Source organism: Myodes glareolus, chromosome 11 (genome assembly GCF_982192425.1).
Source record: "Myodes glareolus chromosome 11, mMyoGla1.1, whole genome shotgun sequence".
Classification (NCBI taxonomy): Eukaryota; Metazoa; Chordata; class Mammalia; order Rodentia; family Cricetidae; genus Myodes; species Myodes glareolus.
The window spans coordinates 56355630-56372793 of record NC_142036.1 but is presented as its reverse complement, the minus strand read 5'-3'; the positions used below and the strand labels follow the sequence as shown (position 1 = coordinate 56372793).

Here is a 17164-nt window from a genome sequence, read left to right as displayed (position 1 = left end):
CTCCCCAGTGCTGGGATTAAAGGGCCACCACTGCTTGGCAACTTACTTCTTACAGTATCTTTTAAATTTTATTTGTTTGTTTGTTTGTTTGTTTGTTTGTTTGTTATGTGCATTGGTGTATTGCCTGTATATGTCTGCAGACCACATGCATGAGTCACAGACAGTTGTGAGCCACCATGTGGGTGCTGGGTATTGAACCAGGGTCCTTTGGAAGAGCAGTCAGTGCTTTCAACCACTAAGCCATCACGCCAGCTCCTCAGTAAATGTTTTAATGTAAAACATAACCATAGCAGCAAAGATCATTAAAATATTTTAATACTAATATACATTTTTCTTTTCTTAGAAAGACACAAAATTCTTATATATCAGTATTTAACAAAAAAATCCTAGTGACATAAATATCAAATATTTTACAAACAGAAAAACTGACATATTTCACCAAAATTTTCTGTTATTTTGGAGCATAAATGCATACCCAAATGGAATAAGGACGCTTCAATCATGACAGTTATTTTTGTAGCTTTAGTCTTTCACAGCTTAGTGCATGTGCACAAGATCTCACAGCTGAGGGAGAAGAGAGCCAGTGCACACTTCTCTCGCCACATCTAAAAGGAAAGCATTCTCATCTTATTTACAAAGTAAAATAATCTTCACGTAACGTTAAATCCCTTAGAAGTCTTAGAACAGAGAAGCGCACCACGCAGGGCATTTCGTGTAGGAAATCTATTGTTACGGAGAACCATTAGGGTTTGTTGCCTCCATAAATGATTTCTAAATGTTTCAATATGCCCATCCCATGTCTTGCATAACTGCCTCGTCTACTTACCTGGGATGTGCTGCCTCCTGAACTGAAGATCATAATATGTATCCTTTCAGATTAATGGATGAGATAGCTTAATAAATGTAACCACCAAGGGCCAGAGTGGGGAGAAAATAAAAAAGGAAAGGTTTTCCTGTCAACACACACAGCCTTCTCAGACCCCCATCACAGCGTTGGTGAGGAAGATGAAAGGCGAACCCTGAGAGAACACTGTGAGAGAAGGGATGAAGCCTCTCACCTAAGTGCCGGCTCTGATTCCATGGCCAAGTTGCCAGTTTTTCAGAACTGTAAGACATATGTCAGTAGCTAAGACACACATGCACACACACAATACAGTACAGTATGGCACTATACACACACACACGCACACGCACACGCACACACACACACATGAGTATTCAGTACGGCACTCGGCGCCAACTTACATGCTCATGAAGTACATATGAAGAATATAAGGCACTTTTGCGGCTTACAAAAGTGAATGCCTCCAAGTTAGATATTAACCAAAAATGGAGAAATGTCCTCGCAAAGTTTATAGGAATTCTGAAAACCCACGTAGGTATGAACCATCAGTAATCCTGGCCAACATCCTGGGACCTCAGTGAGACCAAAGGACAGACGTGTAGAATAAAGAACTGGTTACAATCACACAGTGCTACACTCAGTGTCGGGATTTAAAAAGCTCTCATAAAACGCGGTCCTTTCAGGGACTTGCGCTTCTCAGCCACAGGGAACTGTAGTGTGGGCCGCAAGCACACAGGCACACGGCTGGGCAGACGAAGTGATGCCACACCAGACATTAGAGACTTATAAAGAGACTGAGGGCAAAGGGCTGGGTTTGCTTATGCTATTTAGAAATGCAAAATTTCATGTATTCCTTTTTAAAATCAAGCATTTTCAGTTTCCAGATAAAAAAAAAAACTCACTAAATAATGAAGCTTTCCAGACTCTTCAGATTAAAAGAATGTCACACTATACAATATACTTTGACCAAAGAAAAAAATTAAATAATATAAAGGCAAACACTGATTTTGGAATAGCCCATGTTTTATGCCCCCTTCCCAAGTCCTTCCTAAATCACGGAGGATTGGGTAAATCCCTAACAAACTCGAGGCTTCAGAACAGGTACAGATGCACTTTGCTTCTTTGTTCTTAAGAATATGGACCTGAATTTTTAAAAATTATATCTACTATATCCTGTTAATAAGTCAATGGCTATTTTAGCCTAAAAAGTGTAGTTTTAAAATAATTTTCTTAATTTAATTTAAAAACACAACTGGCAGCTCCTTGCTGCTCGTGTAGGGGCTATGACGCAAACACAGCTCCCTCCGCCGTTCATAACTTAAATCTTTGCTGCACTTCCTCTGCAATCATCCTAGAGATCGCCAGGGAAGAAGTGGCGGCCGGAGAAGGCGCGTTTCTCACGTGAAGAACACGATCTCCAATCTCCCCAGCTCCTCCATCAAACACGAAGTCGTCTACCAGATTTCCATTTCTGTCCAAGGCCTGGGCCCGTACTCCAGCTGGGCCTCTGCAGAAGCAAAAGACCAAGTGTTAATCATCTGAGCCGAAGAGACAGGGCAGTCTACAAGTTTCCAGAATATCCTTAAGGCGATAAAATCTTTATCCACACAAATGGCTGGCCGCTCACACAGACACACATTCAGGCAAAACATCAGTGTACATAATAAATAATTTTTAAAAAGACTTTCAAATAAACATCCAAATAATTGTTTTACTTATAAATATCTGTTCTTGCCTAAAGCAGCAGGCAAATTCACATTCAATCAGAACAGATTTTTAAATTTAAAATCATAAAGTAGATTTATTCTAGAAATCAATCAGTGGCAATCACAGAACTCAGTATCAGCAGCTGCGACCTCTCATAAAGCAGCAGAAGTAGGAGCTGGTTCCTTCCAGCGGCATACTCCATCTGGTCTACTGTTCCTTTGTATTTTGTTTTGATAAAATATTATTAAAACTTATAAAGAAAAATAATAGATCCTAATCTGGATTTTTGAAAATTACTTAATAGTTTAACCTACAATACTAGGAAAACCTCCAATTAATTAAAAAAAAGTGGCAAGTACAAAAATGAATTAATTCAGCAATATTTACTATTTCAGCTCGTCAGGTTCTGCTCTTTGTCTGTTTCGTTTTGTTTGAGACAGGTCTTACTATGCAGCCCTAGCCGTCCTGGAACTTATGTAGACCAGGCTGGCCTCAAACTCATAGAGATCCCCCTGCCTCTATTCCGGAGTGCTGGGATTACAGCAGCCAGTCACTATACCTGGCTTTATTTTGTTTGGGGGTCTCGTGCAGCCCGGCTACTCTTCCTGAATTCCATGAGCAGTCAAGGATGACCTTGAACCTTTTCAAACTCACTTTTAGACATTTCACTTGTATTGGGGTAGCTTCATTTTCAGATGAGGTGAAGAGACGGAGCCCACAGGCAGGTGCCTGGGACAGTTGATTGTTCCCACCCCAAGCTGGGTAGAAGAGGGATCCTGACCACAGGCCCCAGGGGGCACTTCTTCCTCAAGACCAAGGTTTATCTGCTCGGTTTGCTCAGTGTACATCCTTGACCACACCCCTGTGCATGTGCTCACTCACCTCCTCTATCCACTGGGGTCAGTCACGCCCCTCCTCAGCTTGTAGCTTGTTCCCATCCCAGCTCACTATACGGTCATGCACCTGAAGTCATCTGTGCCTGCAGATCCTCCTCAAACTCCTTCCCAACCTGCAAGTCCGTGATGTAGTTCTGAAAAGTGCCCTGTGTATGGTTGCCTTCCTGCATGATCTCTTTGTCTGGCTTTGGTAAACTGGCAGTTTTCTAGAGAGTCACGTTGACACGGAGCCCATATAGGTATTCTCTGAAATTCTCATAGATCAGCATCTTCCAGCACCCACTCAAGTCCACAGGCACCTTAGAGACTAACTAGGGATGGACGTTGTCAGTCGGAGAGCAGGGGCATTCTCAACCTTGAACTTCTTGAACTTGCTGATCCTCGTCTCTACCACCTGAGCGCCGGGACTACAGGCATGTGCTACCATGCCAGCTTACCCCCAGCCAAGATTCTGTTTTGTAACAGATGAGGTTTTTTAGACTTAGATTTCTGCTGTTTTATAAAACAGTCAAAATTTACAGATAAAGTTTGAATTAAATACATTTAGAATCCAAATCATCTCCTCTGACAGTGTTTACTTTCAAAGCAAAGTGAGAAAAAAAATCAAGACACAAGAAGCCAGGCAATCATGAACAGTTTTTATTGATTCTCAGCTCAGAAAAGAACCTGAACCTACAAAGAGCAACAAGGATAACACTGTCCTCTAGAACTCAGCCTGGCTGGACAAGGAGAAAGACAAAGTTAGCCACCATCGACCAAGCGCTTATCACGTGCTGGGGATCATCTTAGCTTTCCTCCCAACCACGCTGAGAGGCTGCTCATGCACGTTTGTCACCTCAAGAAACATAAAGACATCAAGTCCTCCCCCGAAGAATTCAGTTATACTGCTCACAAGAGTGAGAAACTGTATGATAAAGGTAAATGATTGACCCTAGAGAACCAAGACTTGGGGTTGGGAGAATTTCCCGGTGAGCATATGCTACAGCACTTGAGCCCGAAAAGAATAGCACCGACATGACCGTTTCTGAGCACACAGATGCGTGTCAATGTGGGTCCCTCCTCGGTACTCTGCGGCTTATCTCCCTCGACAGCAGCACTCCTTGAGTTTCTTGGCAAAGGATGCCATTGCTGGTGAACGTGGCCATGGGTTCTCATCATCCTGCCCTGCGTCTTCAGGAGACAGTCAGTCACTGCTGTTCGGAGCTCCGTGTAAAGTTGCTCTCCTCCATAAACGAGCATGAAATGCCTAAACCAAACTCTTCAGGCCTCCTTTCAACACCTGAGGAAACCCTATGGCTCTCGCCTGCAGGGCTATGAGCAGCCTTTCCTTTCAGAAGACCTCAGCTTCAGGGAAGTAGTACAACTTGAAACCTCAGGCAAGATAAACCAAAATGCCTTGAGGGCAGACGACGTCTTGCCTACCGGCTATCTCACCTCCCTGGCTAGGTCTGTGTGTTGCAGATTACAGGCATCCATTCAATAAGGCTACATACTATATTTTTAAATCTCTAGTTCTTTAAAAGATTTTTTGTTTGTTTGTTTTTTGAGACAGAGTTTCTCTGTAGCTTTGGAGCCTGTCCTCCGAGAACTAGCTCTGTAGACCAGGTTGGCCTCAAACTCACAGAGATCCATTCGCCGCTTCTGCTTCCAGAGTGTTGGAATTAAAAGCGTGTACCACCACCACCAAGCTTTTTAATGATCTTTTAAGAACTAAAAGAATGATTTAGCAAACTAATAACTATGAGTTAAATTATATTTAATATAGTGCTTGCTATACGTAGCTAAGTATAATGCCAAGGTATCTGCTAGATACTAAAATAAGTCCAGAAACAGTATCAGCTGAATCTATACTTACATTCTTAGATCTGAGATCTCCTGTACTGCATTATTGTCACATGGCAGACATACTGTGGCTGGGGAAAAGCTATGAAAAGTTGCAATTGACATCTTGGGCTAGTCCTACATAGGATAGCTCATCATGGAATCTACTGCCAATCTAAATCTGTAATACCACGTGAACACATGTAACCTGGGTGTGCTGCTATAAAGAAGGTAAACAACTCCAACCTAATTTCCAGGCATGAAGGAGCAGCTATTTTCCTTACTAATTTTGAACAAAATTGAATTATGAAACTACGGTTTTTATCTGGGCTCATCTTTCCTCACCCGACCCCTGTGCCTGGTGTGGACGGAAAGCGCTCTACCGCTCCACTCACAGGGCAGCCCTATATGCCGGAACATTTGAGATCGACTCTGATGACTCTCGCCTGACTATGAGTCTCAGCGGGACCTTAGCTGGGGGATCCTGTGGCCTGCGTGTGGCTCGGTGAGCTCCTCTGTGCAGGTCTCACAAGTGTTCCTGCCAAGTGTTCTGAGGGGAACTTTTAAAAATGCATAAAAGCAAAAAAAGACTTCTTTGTATGAATTACCATTAACATTTTGTATGATAAATGATTCATACAATCATTTATAAATGGATTATATAACATATAATAACCATTATATAACATATAACAAACATAACCATTCTTGTTTTATCTATACCCCGAAGCAACATTCTTTTTTCCCAACGAATTTAAGGCACACCCCTCACGGCATACCATTTGATATCAATGCGTATAAAACTATGCTCATTAATAAAATAGTACATGCTTAGTATTGTCAGTATTCAGTCTGTATCAACCAGACTGGCTTCAGATTTCTCCTCTCTTCTAATTTACAGATGGAGGGACGGGGATATAGACTGAGATTCGAGCAGGATCAAACATGTCTGGGCCCACTTTTTATAAATTAGCTTCTCTGTTTATATCCTTACACTTTAAATTCTCATTCTCATATCCTAATTCCCAAGGCCAGATAGACAAAATTCCTTAGTACATTTTGGTACCAAGGGAGATATTTTTTTCTAGATTCCGTTTTTACTAAAAGATCCTCAGTTTTGCCAGGCATGGTGGCGCACACCTTTACTCCCAGCACTTGGGAGGCAGAAGCAGGTGGATCTCTGTGAATTCACAGGTCTGCTTAGGGTTCCAGGGCACACAGGGCCTGTCTCAAAATAAATAAATAAATGAATAAGTAGATAAAATAAAAAGAATGCATTAGGTTCGAACTTTCTATTTATATTTATCAAAAGTCCCCTTTCTACTACCTGGGGAGAAATTAAAATATAAGTCCCTAATGCTGTATCACCTTGTTTAGTGCGATGGACACAATACAGCTTTCAAATTTCACTGAGCACTTAATTTGCACATATTTTATTGCATGTGGATCATACATCAGCTGAAAACCTAATTCAAAGGGAAAGATGTAGGACAGGGAGAAATGCCACCCCTGAGCACAACACAGCCATCGGCATCACAGTTCACTGCAACTGTGGTTGCCTGCACCAGGTCTGCACAAAGACTTGACAGTTGGGCTCTGCTTCTCTGCTGGACTAGTGGTCCTGTAATTCTGGGAGATGGGGGGCCATTGCTCTCAGCTGTGACCCCACTAGTGCGCCCACAAGGCTCCGAAACAAAGTTCACAGTCAGATCTGATTAAAGTCAGTGAGTCACAAAACAAAACAGAAACCATGAATCTTGGGAAAGGGGTTGATAGGAATGGAAAAGAGATGAAGAAGGCCGAGGAGAAAGCCATCAGAACGCATTCCACGCATGTATGTAATTGTAAAAGGATGAACTAAACAAGAAAGGCAAAGAAAACCGGTAACCCAAGCCTCTCGCTTACTGAAATCGCCCCTCCTGTTCTAGGGCAGCATCAGCATCAGCTCCTCTTGCAAATGGGTTTTCAACTTCTTCTGTTTTGGGGGATATGAATAGCCCTGCTTTCCCTCAATATTGGCTATGTATATTTCAAAGATCTTTCTTTTACTTTCTCTTTGAATTTTGTAGTGTGGGGGTTACCTAATTCTCTAGACTAGTGGTTCTCAACCAAGGAAATTCTGCCCCCTAGAGGATACTGGCAATATATGGAGACATTTTGGATTGTTACAGATGCCAGGACAGGGGTGCTATTAAATATCCTGCAATGAGCTAGACGGGTCTCATGGTAAAGAATTGTCTAGTGAAAAATGTCAACAGCACCAAGGTTATATGGAAGTGTCTTGCACTGCAATTTATGATGACATAATATAGTCATTCTGAAATTTTCCTTTTTTTTTCAAAGTTTATTAAATTATAAAAGTTTCCATTTCTGCCCCTCCTCCCAACACCCTCCTATTCCCCCCACTCCCTCTCCTCCTCCCTCTCCATCCCTAAGAGCAGTCAGGGTTTCCTGCCCTGTGGGAAGTTCAAGTTCCTCCCCCCTCCCTCCAGGTCCAGGTCCAAATGAGGAGCAAAAGGAGGAAGAACATGAAATTTCCCTTTTGAAGTCCTTAGTAATACATCTAACAGACTGGTACATTGGGAATTGCATATATGATGTCATCTTTTCACATTCTTACAGTGCTGGCAAACTACAGCTGCATTGACATGTATGTCCACATTTATAAGAAAACATCTTAAGGAGCTTAGAGCTAATATTAAGAAGCTTGGTGACAGATCGCTTAATGATATATTTGTACACCTTATACTATAGCTAACATAATAACTTCACATTCCAGTCTAATACATAATAGCAAATTATTGTCCACAATGCCTTGCTAAGCACTAAGAATCAAGATGAATATCCTTCGGTAGCTACTACTATTTAAGGGTACCATTTCAGAGTAACACAACCTCCCAAGTGTGGCTCCTACTAGCTTGTTCCTTTGCAGTGCTGGGGACCCAACTCAGGGCCTCATGAGTGTATGCTCTGTCAGTCTGACTATCTGACACTGCTTATATGCTTACAACACACTACTGATGGGACATTTATTGTTTGAATACACTGGGTTACAGGACAAATAAGACAAGGCAGGACTGAGGCTTCAAGCTGTGAAAATTACTACTGATCTTATTATTAGTTAACATTTCAGGCATATGTACAGAAGTGAATCAGTAGAGAAATGGTAAAAGTCCATGCAGTGTTCCTAGATCCTGATCTTCCCTCCCTAGAGGTAGTCACTCTCCTGAATCACATACTTATTAGTTCTAAGAATCCTTTTTATTTTCACAGGATCCATAAATAATATGTAACATTGCCCTTGTTTTTCAACTCATGTAAATGATATCAAATACATCTTCCTTGTGTTTAGTAAATTCCTGAGGAATCAGAACCAATCAAGAGGAAGAACACGTAGGATGGCTAAATGCATCCAGCATCTCTGTCTGCAGGGGAACTCATCTGTGATTGAGCTGACTGCCCCACATGCGCCCATGCATGGCTTTGCCCCAGCTTCTATAAAAGGGTGGTAACTGAATATGGGCAGTGAAGTCACCGCCACAGCTTTGATACAGAATCCCAGAAGCCCACCTGACCACAGAGTATTAGCGACAGTAATAGAAAACCAATTTAACCGGCGCATTTTCAGATCTAAGACATTAGAAGTCTGCAGTGGCAAACCGCTGAGAACATCAAAGGCGCTGTGTATAAGTGAGCGCAAGAAAATCAGGCCTCAATATGTTTATCCCGTCCGTTCCAGGAGGGGTAAGAGAGATAAGAAAGAAAATGTGAACTGGGTTTTTAATAGTTCTTCTAAAGAGTCAAGAAGAACGGTCTCAGAATGATACATTAGAGACGGATTTCGAACAAGAAGGTCTCCCTGCCCGCAAGGGGAACAGCTGACAGGATTGTTACTCTTTCCAGATACACAGTGGAGCTCGCTGACACATTACACCAGGCTAGTTTCAACAGCTGCTCAGAGTACACATTTGGCACTCTGGAGCATCATGGAGGAGTACAGCATAGTGCACCATGAGCACCTCAAAGCACACCGCTGGCTAGACCGAACAACTGGCATGACGCTAAAAATATCACCACAGAGGAAAAATGCACAGGCTTGGATGATATTCAGATAATCTACCCATCAAGTCCAGAAACTCTTTAATTCTAAGAAAAAGAAAATGGAAAAAAAAACACAAACCCAAACTTTTCCTGACAGCCTGCAGCAAGGACTTAGATGGATTGTTACCACACTACTTCCCACTTCTGTCCTACAGGCAGAGCTGGACCTAACACAAACAGAGTGGAGGGGCTGGAGAGATCACTCCGTGGCTAAGAGCTCTTAACCTGAGTTTGATTTCCAGCACTCACTATGGGCAACTTCAGCCCCATAGGCCCCAAGGCCTCTGGCCTCCTCTGGCATCTGCGCTTGTGCACAAGCCCCGCCCCCCCACACAATGAAAACAAAACAATCTTTAAATAGAGAAGTACACCAAAAAGTATGTGTCTAAGGATTTTTAAGAGTCAATTGAGGTGGCACACATCTTTAATACCAGGATTCAGGAGGCAAAGGAGGTGGATCTCTGTGAGTTCAAGGCTAGCCTGGTCTACAGAGAGTTCCAAGCAGCCAGAGTAACATAGAGAGACCCTGTCTTAAAGCCCTAACAACAACATCAAGAGGGGCAGATAATCACAAAGATCCAGCTCTAAGGGCTGTAATATGGTAACACAAAAGGGATTCACCTCTCTCGGGGAAGGAGAGCAAAGGTTCAGAGGCTACGCTGCCTGAAGAGCCAGTACCAGCCAGACCCGCCTCCCAAGTTTACCGACCTCGCCTTACCGAAGCACATCGCTGGTGGTGATTTCTGGGATGAACTTCTGAAGATGCTTCACTGTCTCACTGAGAAAACAGGCTTTATACATTTCATTTGCTCCATATGAGAAATTCTGAAGCACCAGTTTAAGGCAACCACTGAGAATAAAGGGGGGGGGGCGACAAAAAAAAAAAAACTCGATGAGACAGAGGAATTCTTTATTACTATAAAATATCTTTACAGTTATTTCTTGGTGGCATCATATAAATCTATAAAAAGTCAGAAAAATTATACAATAAAGAAACTTTTGGCCAAGATATGGAGAGGAAATCACTCATACTCAAAACTGATAAAGAATATGGTTTCAAAGTGGTAGCCTATGAAGCTTGCTAACATTAAGGCTTTCTAACGCTTTCAACACACGAACAAGGCATTAAACTAGTGAGACACCTCTCGTAGTGTAGTCAGGTAGCAGTCTAGTCGTGGTCCTCCAGGGAGATTCTGTCCACATCCTGAAAAGTTAACCTAACCCTTCTGTCACAGACGCTGCTGAGGGCAACACCTAGACACAGTCCAGAATGCTTTCCAGCACTTTCATACACACACACCCTGGCTCATCAGTAATTTATCTACTAGTTTACAAAACAATGGTAAAAAACCTTGAAATGATCTTCTCAAAGTAAGTCCTTACTAGTTTCAGATCTCGTAACATTTAAGGTGGACGACCAGATATATGAACGGCTTTTGGCCTTACTTTCTTTTCGGCTAAGACATTAGCATCCTGGTTCATCACAATCTTTGTGATGTAGTTAAACATTATACTTGGAGCTAGGTCCTGTGGAGAAAAACCTGTTTGGTATATACGCAAGGCTCTAGTTTTGACCTTAGCATCAAAGCCAAATAATCAAATGTATGCTTATTACATAAAGATCTTATTTTGGATTAATAAAAAAATTAATGCAGCAATCACATATGAGGGCTTATTCTATCAGAATATCAAAAACTTCTCACATTAAAAAAATTAAGCACTTAAATCATCTTGAAGGTAACTCCGGTACCTCTTGAGGATTATTTCCATGACATCTCTGGCGCTGAAGTCTAAGGGTCTGTACCCCTCCCGCTTAAAGGCGAGCACTGCGTTGGGCCCGAGCCACACAGTGCCGTCCAGCTTTGGTGTAAAGTGAACTCCAAGGAAAGGGAAGCGGCTGTCCGGGACCTGCAGATTCAACACAGCAGCCACCATAGCCTCATTCACGTTTCACTTCACGGCAAATACAAAACATCTGGCTGTTTAGAAAGGTAGTTCTTCTAGATATTTGTATGCATTGTGAGTTGTATTCAGACAGGCTTTTCGATTAACATGCTTTCTGGCTTAACATGCTACTGCGTTAATATATGTTGTTCCACTTATTCATCTTTCTGGGTAAAGGGAGAAAGGTTGAACTGTTCTACTTCATATGATTGCTCTCTCTCCTATGACAGAAGTCTGTGACCCACAGGTAAGACAGGACTGTCAGAAAAAAAAATTACATATTCACAGCGCAGGCCTCGGCGAAGTGAGAAAAAGCAGATGAATTTAGTTTTTGGCAAAGCACCAATTTCAACCAGTTCAACCTAGCATACTTTTGGGGACTTGTTCATTAACAGGGCAAATGCAGGCAGAAGAGTGAGCTTTCTATTTAAATACCCCTGACTTTTGCCCCTGGAACTAGAGCGGACTCCTATACAAAGTGCACAGCTATGGGTTGGGTATCTCCTCTCCTACAGAGGTGGGAGAGCCTGGTTTGCTTGCAGTCCTCCCATGGCGTACTCAAGCTCCCAGAGGCAATGCCCATGAGAGCAGAGACGGCTTTAGGGATGCCACCACCAGAGACAGGTGAAATAACCACATACACAGTCTCCCAAACCCTCTCTTCAAATGCAGGTGAAAGCTTTATTTCCCTTTCCCTTATGCCCACAGGCAGCTTGGTAAGTAAGAAGACAGAAGCATCACCACTTACCGGATAAATATTTCCATTTACAAGGTAGCTCTTCTCTGGCTTTAAGAGCAGGTAATCTCCCCGGAATGGGACAATTTGAGGATCGGGATTGCAGCCACTCAACTCTGAAATACGGTCTGAGTGAAGTCCTGCACATGTCACAACATAGCGACAGTGAACCTCCTCTCCCTGGTACAAAATAAAGGAGCATGGTTAATTTCTAAATATGAGAAAGAAAATGTGACATAGTACTTGTCTATGTGAGAGCTTATCTAAAAAAAAACCCAAAAAACCAAAAAACCCTAAAAACCTTTCAACTGAATGATGGAGAATTAACAGAAGTTGAGATGTAGGGGGAGGGTAAAGGAAGGTTGGGTTTAATTAACAAGCTATAAGCATGTATGGAAACAGCACATGGAATTCCATTTTATAATTGATTATTCTAATTAAGATACTTGGGGCTGGGGCGAGGACAGTCTTACTATATGGTCTGGCTAACCTGGAACTGGAGGAAGGACCTGTGGTACGGGAGAATTGTCTGTATTCTGTCAATCATGTTTTAAATAAACGCTGATTGGCCAGGCAGGAGGTGTAGGCAGGGAAACCAGACAGGAAGTGGAAATGATGCAAGGAGAGCAGGAGAATTCTGGGGAGGAGGAAGTTGATTCCCCACTCCTGCCCAGATCACCGAAGCAGCAGGATGTGAGCTGCCCCACTGAAAAAGGTACTGAGCCACATGGCTAACATAGATCAGAATAATGGGTTAATCAAGATGTGAGAGTTAGCTAATAAGTAGTCTGACCTAATGAGCCAATCAGCATTATAACTTACGGAGACCTGTGTGTTATATTCTTTGGGACTAAACAGCTCAGGGGGCCAGGCAGGACAGAAACACAAACAAGCAGGCCCTTCATGTTACAGACCTGAAGAGATACCCTTTGCAAACATATATAAATCATCTGTAGGTAATGAGAAAAGTGCTTGACACCATGGATCATCAAAGAACTGCAAGTCAAGACTCTTGGGGCCAGGCATGGTGGCACATACCTTCAATTCTGGCACTCAGAAGGCAGAGGCAGAGGATCTGGTCTACATAACAAGCTCCGGGACAGACGGCACTACAAAGAGAGACCCCTGTCTCAAAAAACAAAAACCAAACCAAACTACAAGCAACCCTTGGGATATCCTCTTGCACCTCAGGAAATACACCGTCTGTCTGTATGTCACTAATTATTTCTTTATCCTCTCTATCATGTTCCTCCCGAAACTCTGGAGATCAAGTTCTATCCCCACAGAGACAAGATTAAGGTCGAACAAGGGCAGGAGGATGTAAGTCTGACTCAGCAGGACTGGTATCTTTTCAAGGAGATACATCTGAGGTCAGACAGGGGAGGACGAGCTGCTTATAACCAGGAAGAGCTGGGGTACAGCTCAGGAGAGGGGTGTTCACCTGCCCCTTAGAGGCCCTGGGCATTGCTTCCAGTTACCTAGGTTCAACCTCTAGTATTCAAAAGCAGTAACACAAGAAATTAGGAAGAAAGACCACACCAGACAGCACCTTGGTATTGGCCTTCTAGGTCCCAAAGTATGAGAAAAGAACTCTATTGTTTAAGTCACCCAGTTTGGATGTTTCCTCCCGGCAGCCTCTCTTATTCTTCTGATATCAACACTGGGATCGGCAACCCCAGTGCTTGTGCTTCTGGAAAGATACTTCTTTGTGCCGTGAGGCCTGTTAATCAGCATCCCTGACCTCCATCACTACATGCCAGCAGCCAACCCTTCCCTCCAGTGCTGACAACCAAAAAAGTCTCCAGACACCGTCACTGTCCCCTAGGAAAAAGAATTTCCAGTTCCAACTACCAATCTAACGTAAGTCGTTTAACAGTGATCATCCTTGATTCTCATTACTGAGGGATCCAGAAGTAGAAATATACTCATAATGAACCTCTCCCAAAGACCATGGTTTGGTTTTTCTGTTTGTTTGGTTGATTTTTTGAGATAGGATTTCTCTATGTAACTGACCTGGAATTTGCTCTGTAGATCAAGCTGGCCTGGAAATCACAGAGATCCGCCTCCCTCTGCTTCCTGAGTACTGGGATTAAAGGTGTCCGCCACCACTGCTCGACAAGACAATGGTTTTTAAAATCTCTTTTGGAGAGTAAGCCTGCTTCACTCATGTAAGGAATGGTTACATCCTTTAGATGAGAACATAATTTTGCCACTGTCTTTAAGGCTGGTTAAGTACAGTTTTAGCAGGCCTGTGGCTCCACATCTGTTGAACTCTATATAGATCTTCTGACACTTAGCAGTGGCCCCCCTCCTCTCACACTCTGACACTCGAAGGCACAGGGAATCGATGTTCTACGGTTCTTGCTTCCGACGATGGAAAATGAAGGGAAGTCGTCAAATTATTGCTCTGCACCTATGCACTCTTCCCAAAGTCTCTGAATTAGTAGTCAGGAAGAGAGTGGAGAGCAATCGGCAGAGTGGTAGAGTAAATATCATTGGGGGGCTGGAGAGATGGCCCAGGGCTCAGTTGAACTGGCTGCTCTTGCACAAGACCTAGATTCAGTTCCCAGCCCCTCATGGTGACTCACGATTTTCTGTAACTCCAGTTCCAGGGATCCAATGCCCTCTTATGGTCTCAGAGGGCATCAGCAACACACACAGTGCACAGACACACATGCAGGCAAAACACTCATACACACACAATAAAATACTTTTTTAATGCCCCAAAAGATGTGAAAGAGGCAGACTAACTGGAAAGAGGAAGCTGAATAACAGAGCAGGGAATATGATCCAAATAGTTCATAAAACACAATAATAAAGCCTGTTATTATATGTAATTAATATATGCTAATAAAAACATTTTAAAAAATCTATACAGTGGCTGGCTCCCATGGCACCACAATTGAGGTTGTGTTCTGACTCTCTCATGTATACACATACATACTGGTGCACACGCATATCTGGACACGCTTGAACATGTACACACACATAAATGAATACACAAAAACATAGCAATCACTCAATACAACTTTACAAGTAAATGAAAGTGAAAAACAGCTCAGGAGTCTTTACCTTAGTATTCTTGACAGCGACTGGATAGCTCATCCCTGGCAGGAATGAGAAGAATTAGTGAAACTTTGGTTTGAGCAAAAGAAAGTCGTCACTATTTGAAAGTCTATACCCATAATAAATTTAAATGACTGTCTTAGTTGTACTTTCATTTTAATTTGGAAGCTCTTTACCAAGAAAGAAGACTAAAATAATTCGCAATTGACAAAGCATAAAACTCTGGCATGATTTAGGATGGCTTCTTTTAACACGCACTCTCGAGCTTAGCTTAGCACAGACCCCTCATTGCACCGAGCACATCCATGCTCTGTACGTAAGCAGTACCATCACAAATGAACTGGCTTTAACCCACAGAACTAAAGCCTGAGAAATTAAACACAAGACAGCCTTGTGTCCACGTGTTGCCAACCTGATTTCCTGCACTGGTTGTTCAGAGAAGCAAGGGCTTTCACAGCACAGAAAGTTCCAATCATGAACTAGCCATTTATTAAGCGTGTTCCCACTTATTGATGAGCTATTAACAACCTATAAAGCATATGAACAGAAAAAAAAGACTACAATCTACCTATATTGTGAATTTGACTTATTCTGCTACCCACTTATATCAATTTTATTTAATAAATTTGTTCATCATCTTAGAGTGTAGAAGGACACTGGGCAAGGGATTCATAAAATCCAAATCTCCTTTAAACCCTGCTAAGGAAGAACCCGATTCTCTTCAAATTTCCTTGCAGCAAACAGAATGCTTGCAAGCCTCTTATTTAACTAAAAAAGCTAACTACTCATTTCAAAGAAAATAAAACAGGCTGTAACTGCAGTCTAAGGGAACAGGAGGTGAGACTCGGAAGGGCCGAATCTTTTGATGATTTCGGTCTGCTGTTGGAAATCTGGGTGTGTCCAAAGATAGTCAACTACTTACTATGGCTAGCCCATAGCCCCCAACAGTCTGAATCAAGGTCTAAACGGCACTAAAGTCTGTATTTACCGTAAGCACTGCTAACAGGTACTGACTCTACCCTTCAGGGAACCGTCTGGAGGCCACCTGTCCACAACAGCTGTGGCTGTTAGACTTCAGTGACAGTCAAATGTCTACTCAGTGCCTAGTTCTATCAGCACACAGACACCTAGGAACTGAGTCTGCTCTGTCCACTCACACACTGTTCCTTCTATTCTCACCTCTGACTCTGACCCCTACTCTAGCTTGGCTCCTCGGAGTCTCCTACAAACACCAACCAGACAAACAAACAAACAAACATCTCTTTTTTTATCAATACAAATATTTTATAGAGAAGACGGGGGTAGCTTACCATCCTTACTTCTGGAAGGGCTTTCATTAGCTATTTCAATATCCTTTACTTCAAAATCTTTCAAGATAGAGCCACCAGCATCTTGGAAATCCTGAGCAAATGACAAAGCTACCTGCTGATAGTTCACAATGCCAGTGTATGGACAATCAATAGCCATTAGACCCTAGGGCAAAAGTATTAAAAGGTCAAATAATACAGTCAAGAATCAGTAAAGTTTATTCAAATTGTTTTTTCATTTGTTTGGGGGTTTTTTTGCTTTGTTTCTATTTCTCCCTGAGATAGGGTTTCTCTGTGTAACTGCCTTTGTAGTCTCACTGGTCTTGAACTCACAGAGATCCACCTGCCTCTGATGCCTTTGTGCTTGGATTAAAGGCATGCACCACAACCACCTGGCTGCAAAGTTTTATTTTTGTTTGAAATTTTATACCTTTTTTTTAATACCTTGTTTGTTTTGATGGGTAACACACATTATCTTTTGCTTGGCAAAAACCTGACAGTATTTAAAACAGTAAAAGTCTGTCCTTGTTAAGTGTCTACATTTGGTCATGAATATATATATTCATATATATATATATATATATATATATATATATATATATATATATATATAGTGCCTACTAGAGGGGAGACACAATACTAGTTAAATAAAGCTGGGTGGTGGTGGTGCACGCCTTCAGTCCCAACATTTGGGAGTCAGGGACAGGCGGTTATCTGAGTTCAAGGCCAGCCTGGTCTACAG

The 17164-nt window shown here is 42.3% G+C and overlaps 1 protein-coding gene across 2 annotated transcripts in view; it reads right to left on the bottom strand.

The window, feature by feature from the left end:
• Positions 1-253: 253 nt before the first annotated feature.
• The window catches only part of L2hgdh (L-2-hydroxyglutarate dehydrogenase), a 35983-nt gene continuing 19072 nt past the window's right edge, over positions 254-17164 (bottom strand). Inside the window, exons 5-10 of one of the 2 annotated variants that reach the window (XM_087911787.1) lie at positions 16426-16588; positions 15122-15156; positions 12062-12229; positions 11120-11277; positions 10088-10219; positions 254-2351 (exon numbers count right to left, since the gene is read on the bottom strand). In XM_087911787.1, coding sequence (XP_087767913.1) covers positions 2156-2351; positions 10088-10219; positions 11120-11277; positions 12062-12229; positions 15122-15156; positions 16426-16588 — 852 coding nt within the window. In that variant the 3' untranslated portion in view covers positions 254-2155. Of the gene's footprint in view, positions 2352-10077; positions 10220-11119; positions 11278-12061; positions 12230-15121; positions 15157-16425; positions 16589-17164 lie in introns of both variants that reach the window. The other variant, XM_087911788.1, reaches the window with a different exon arrangement.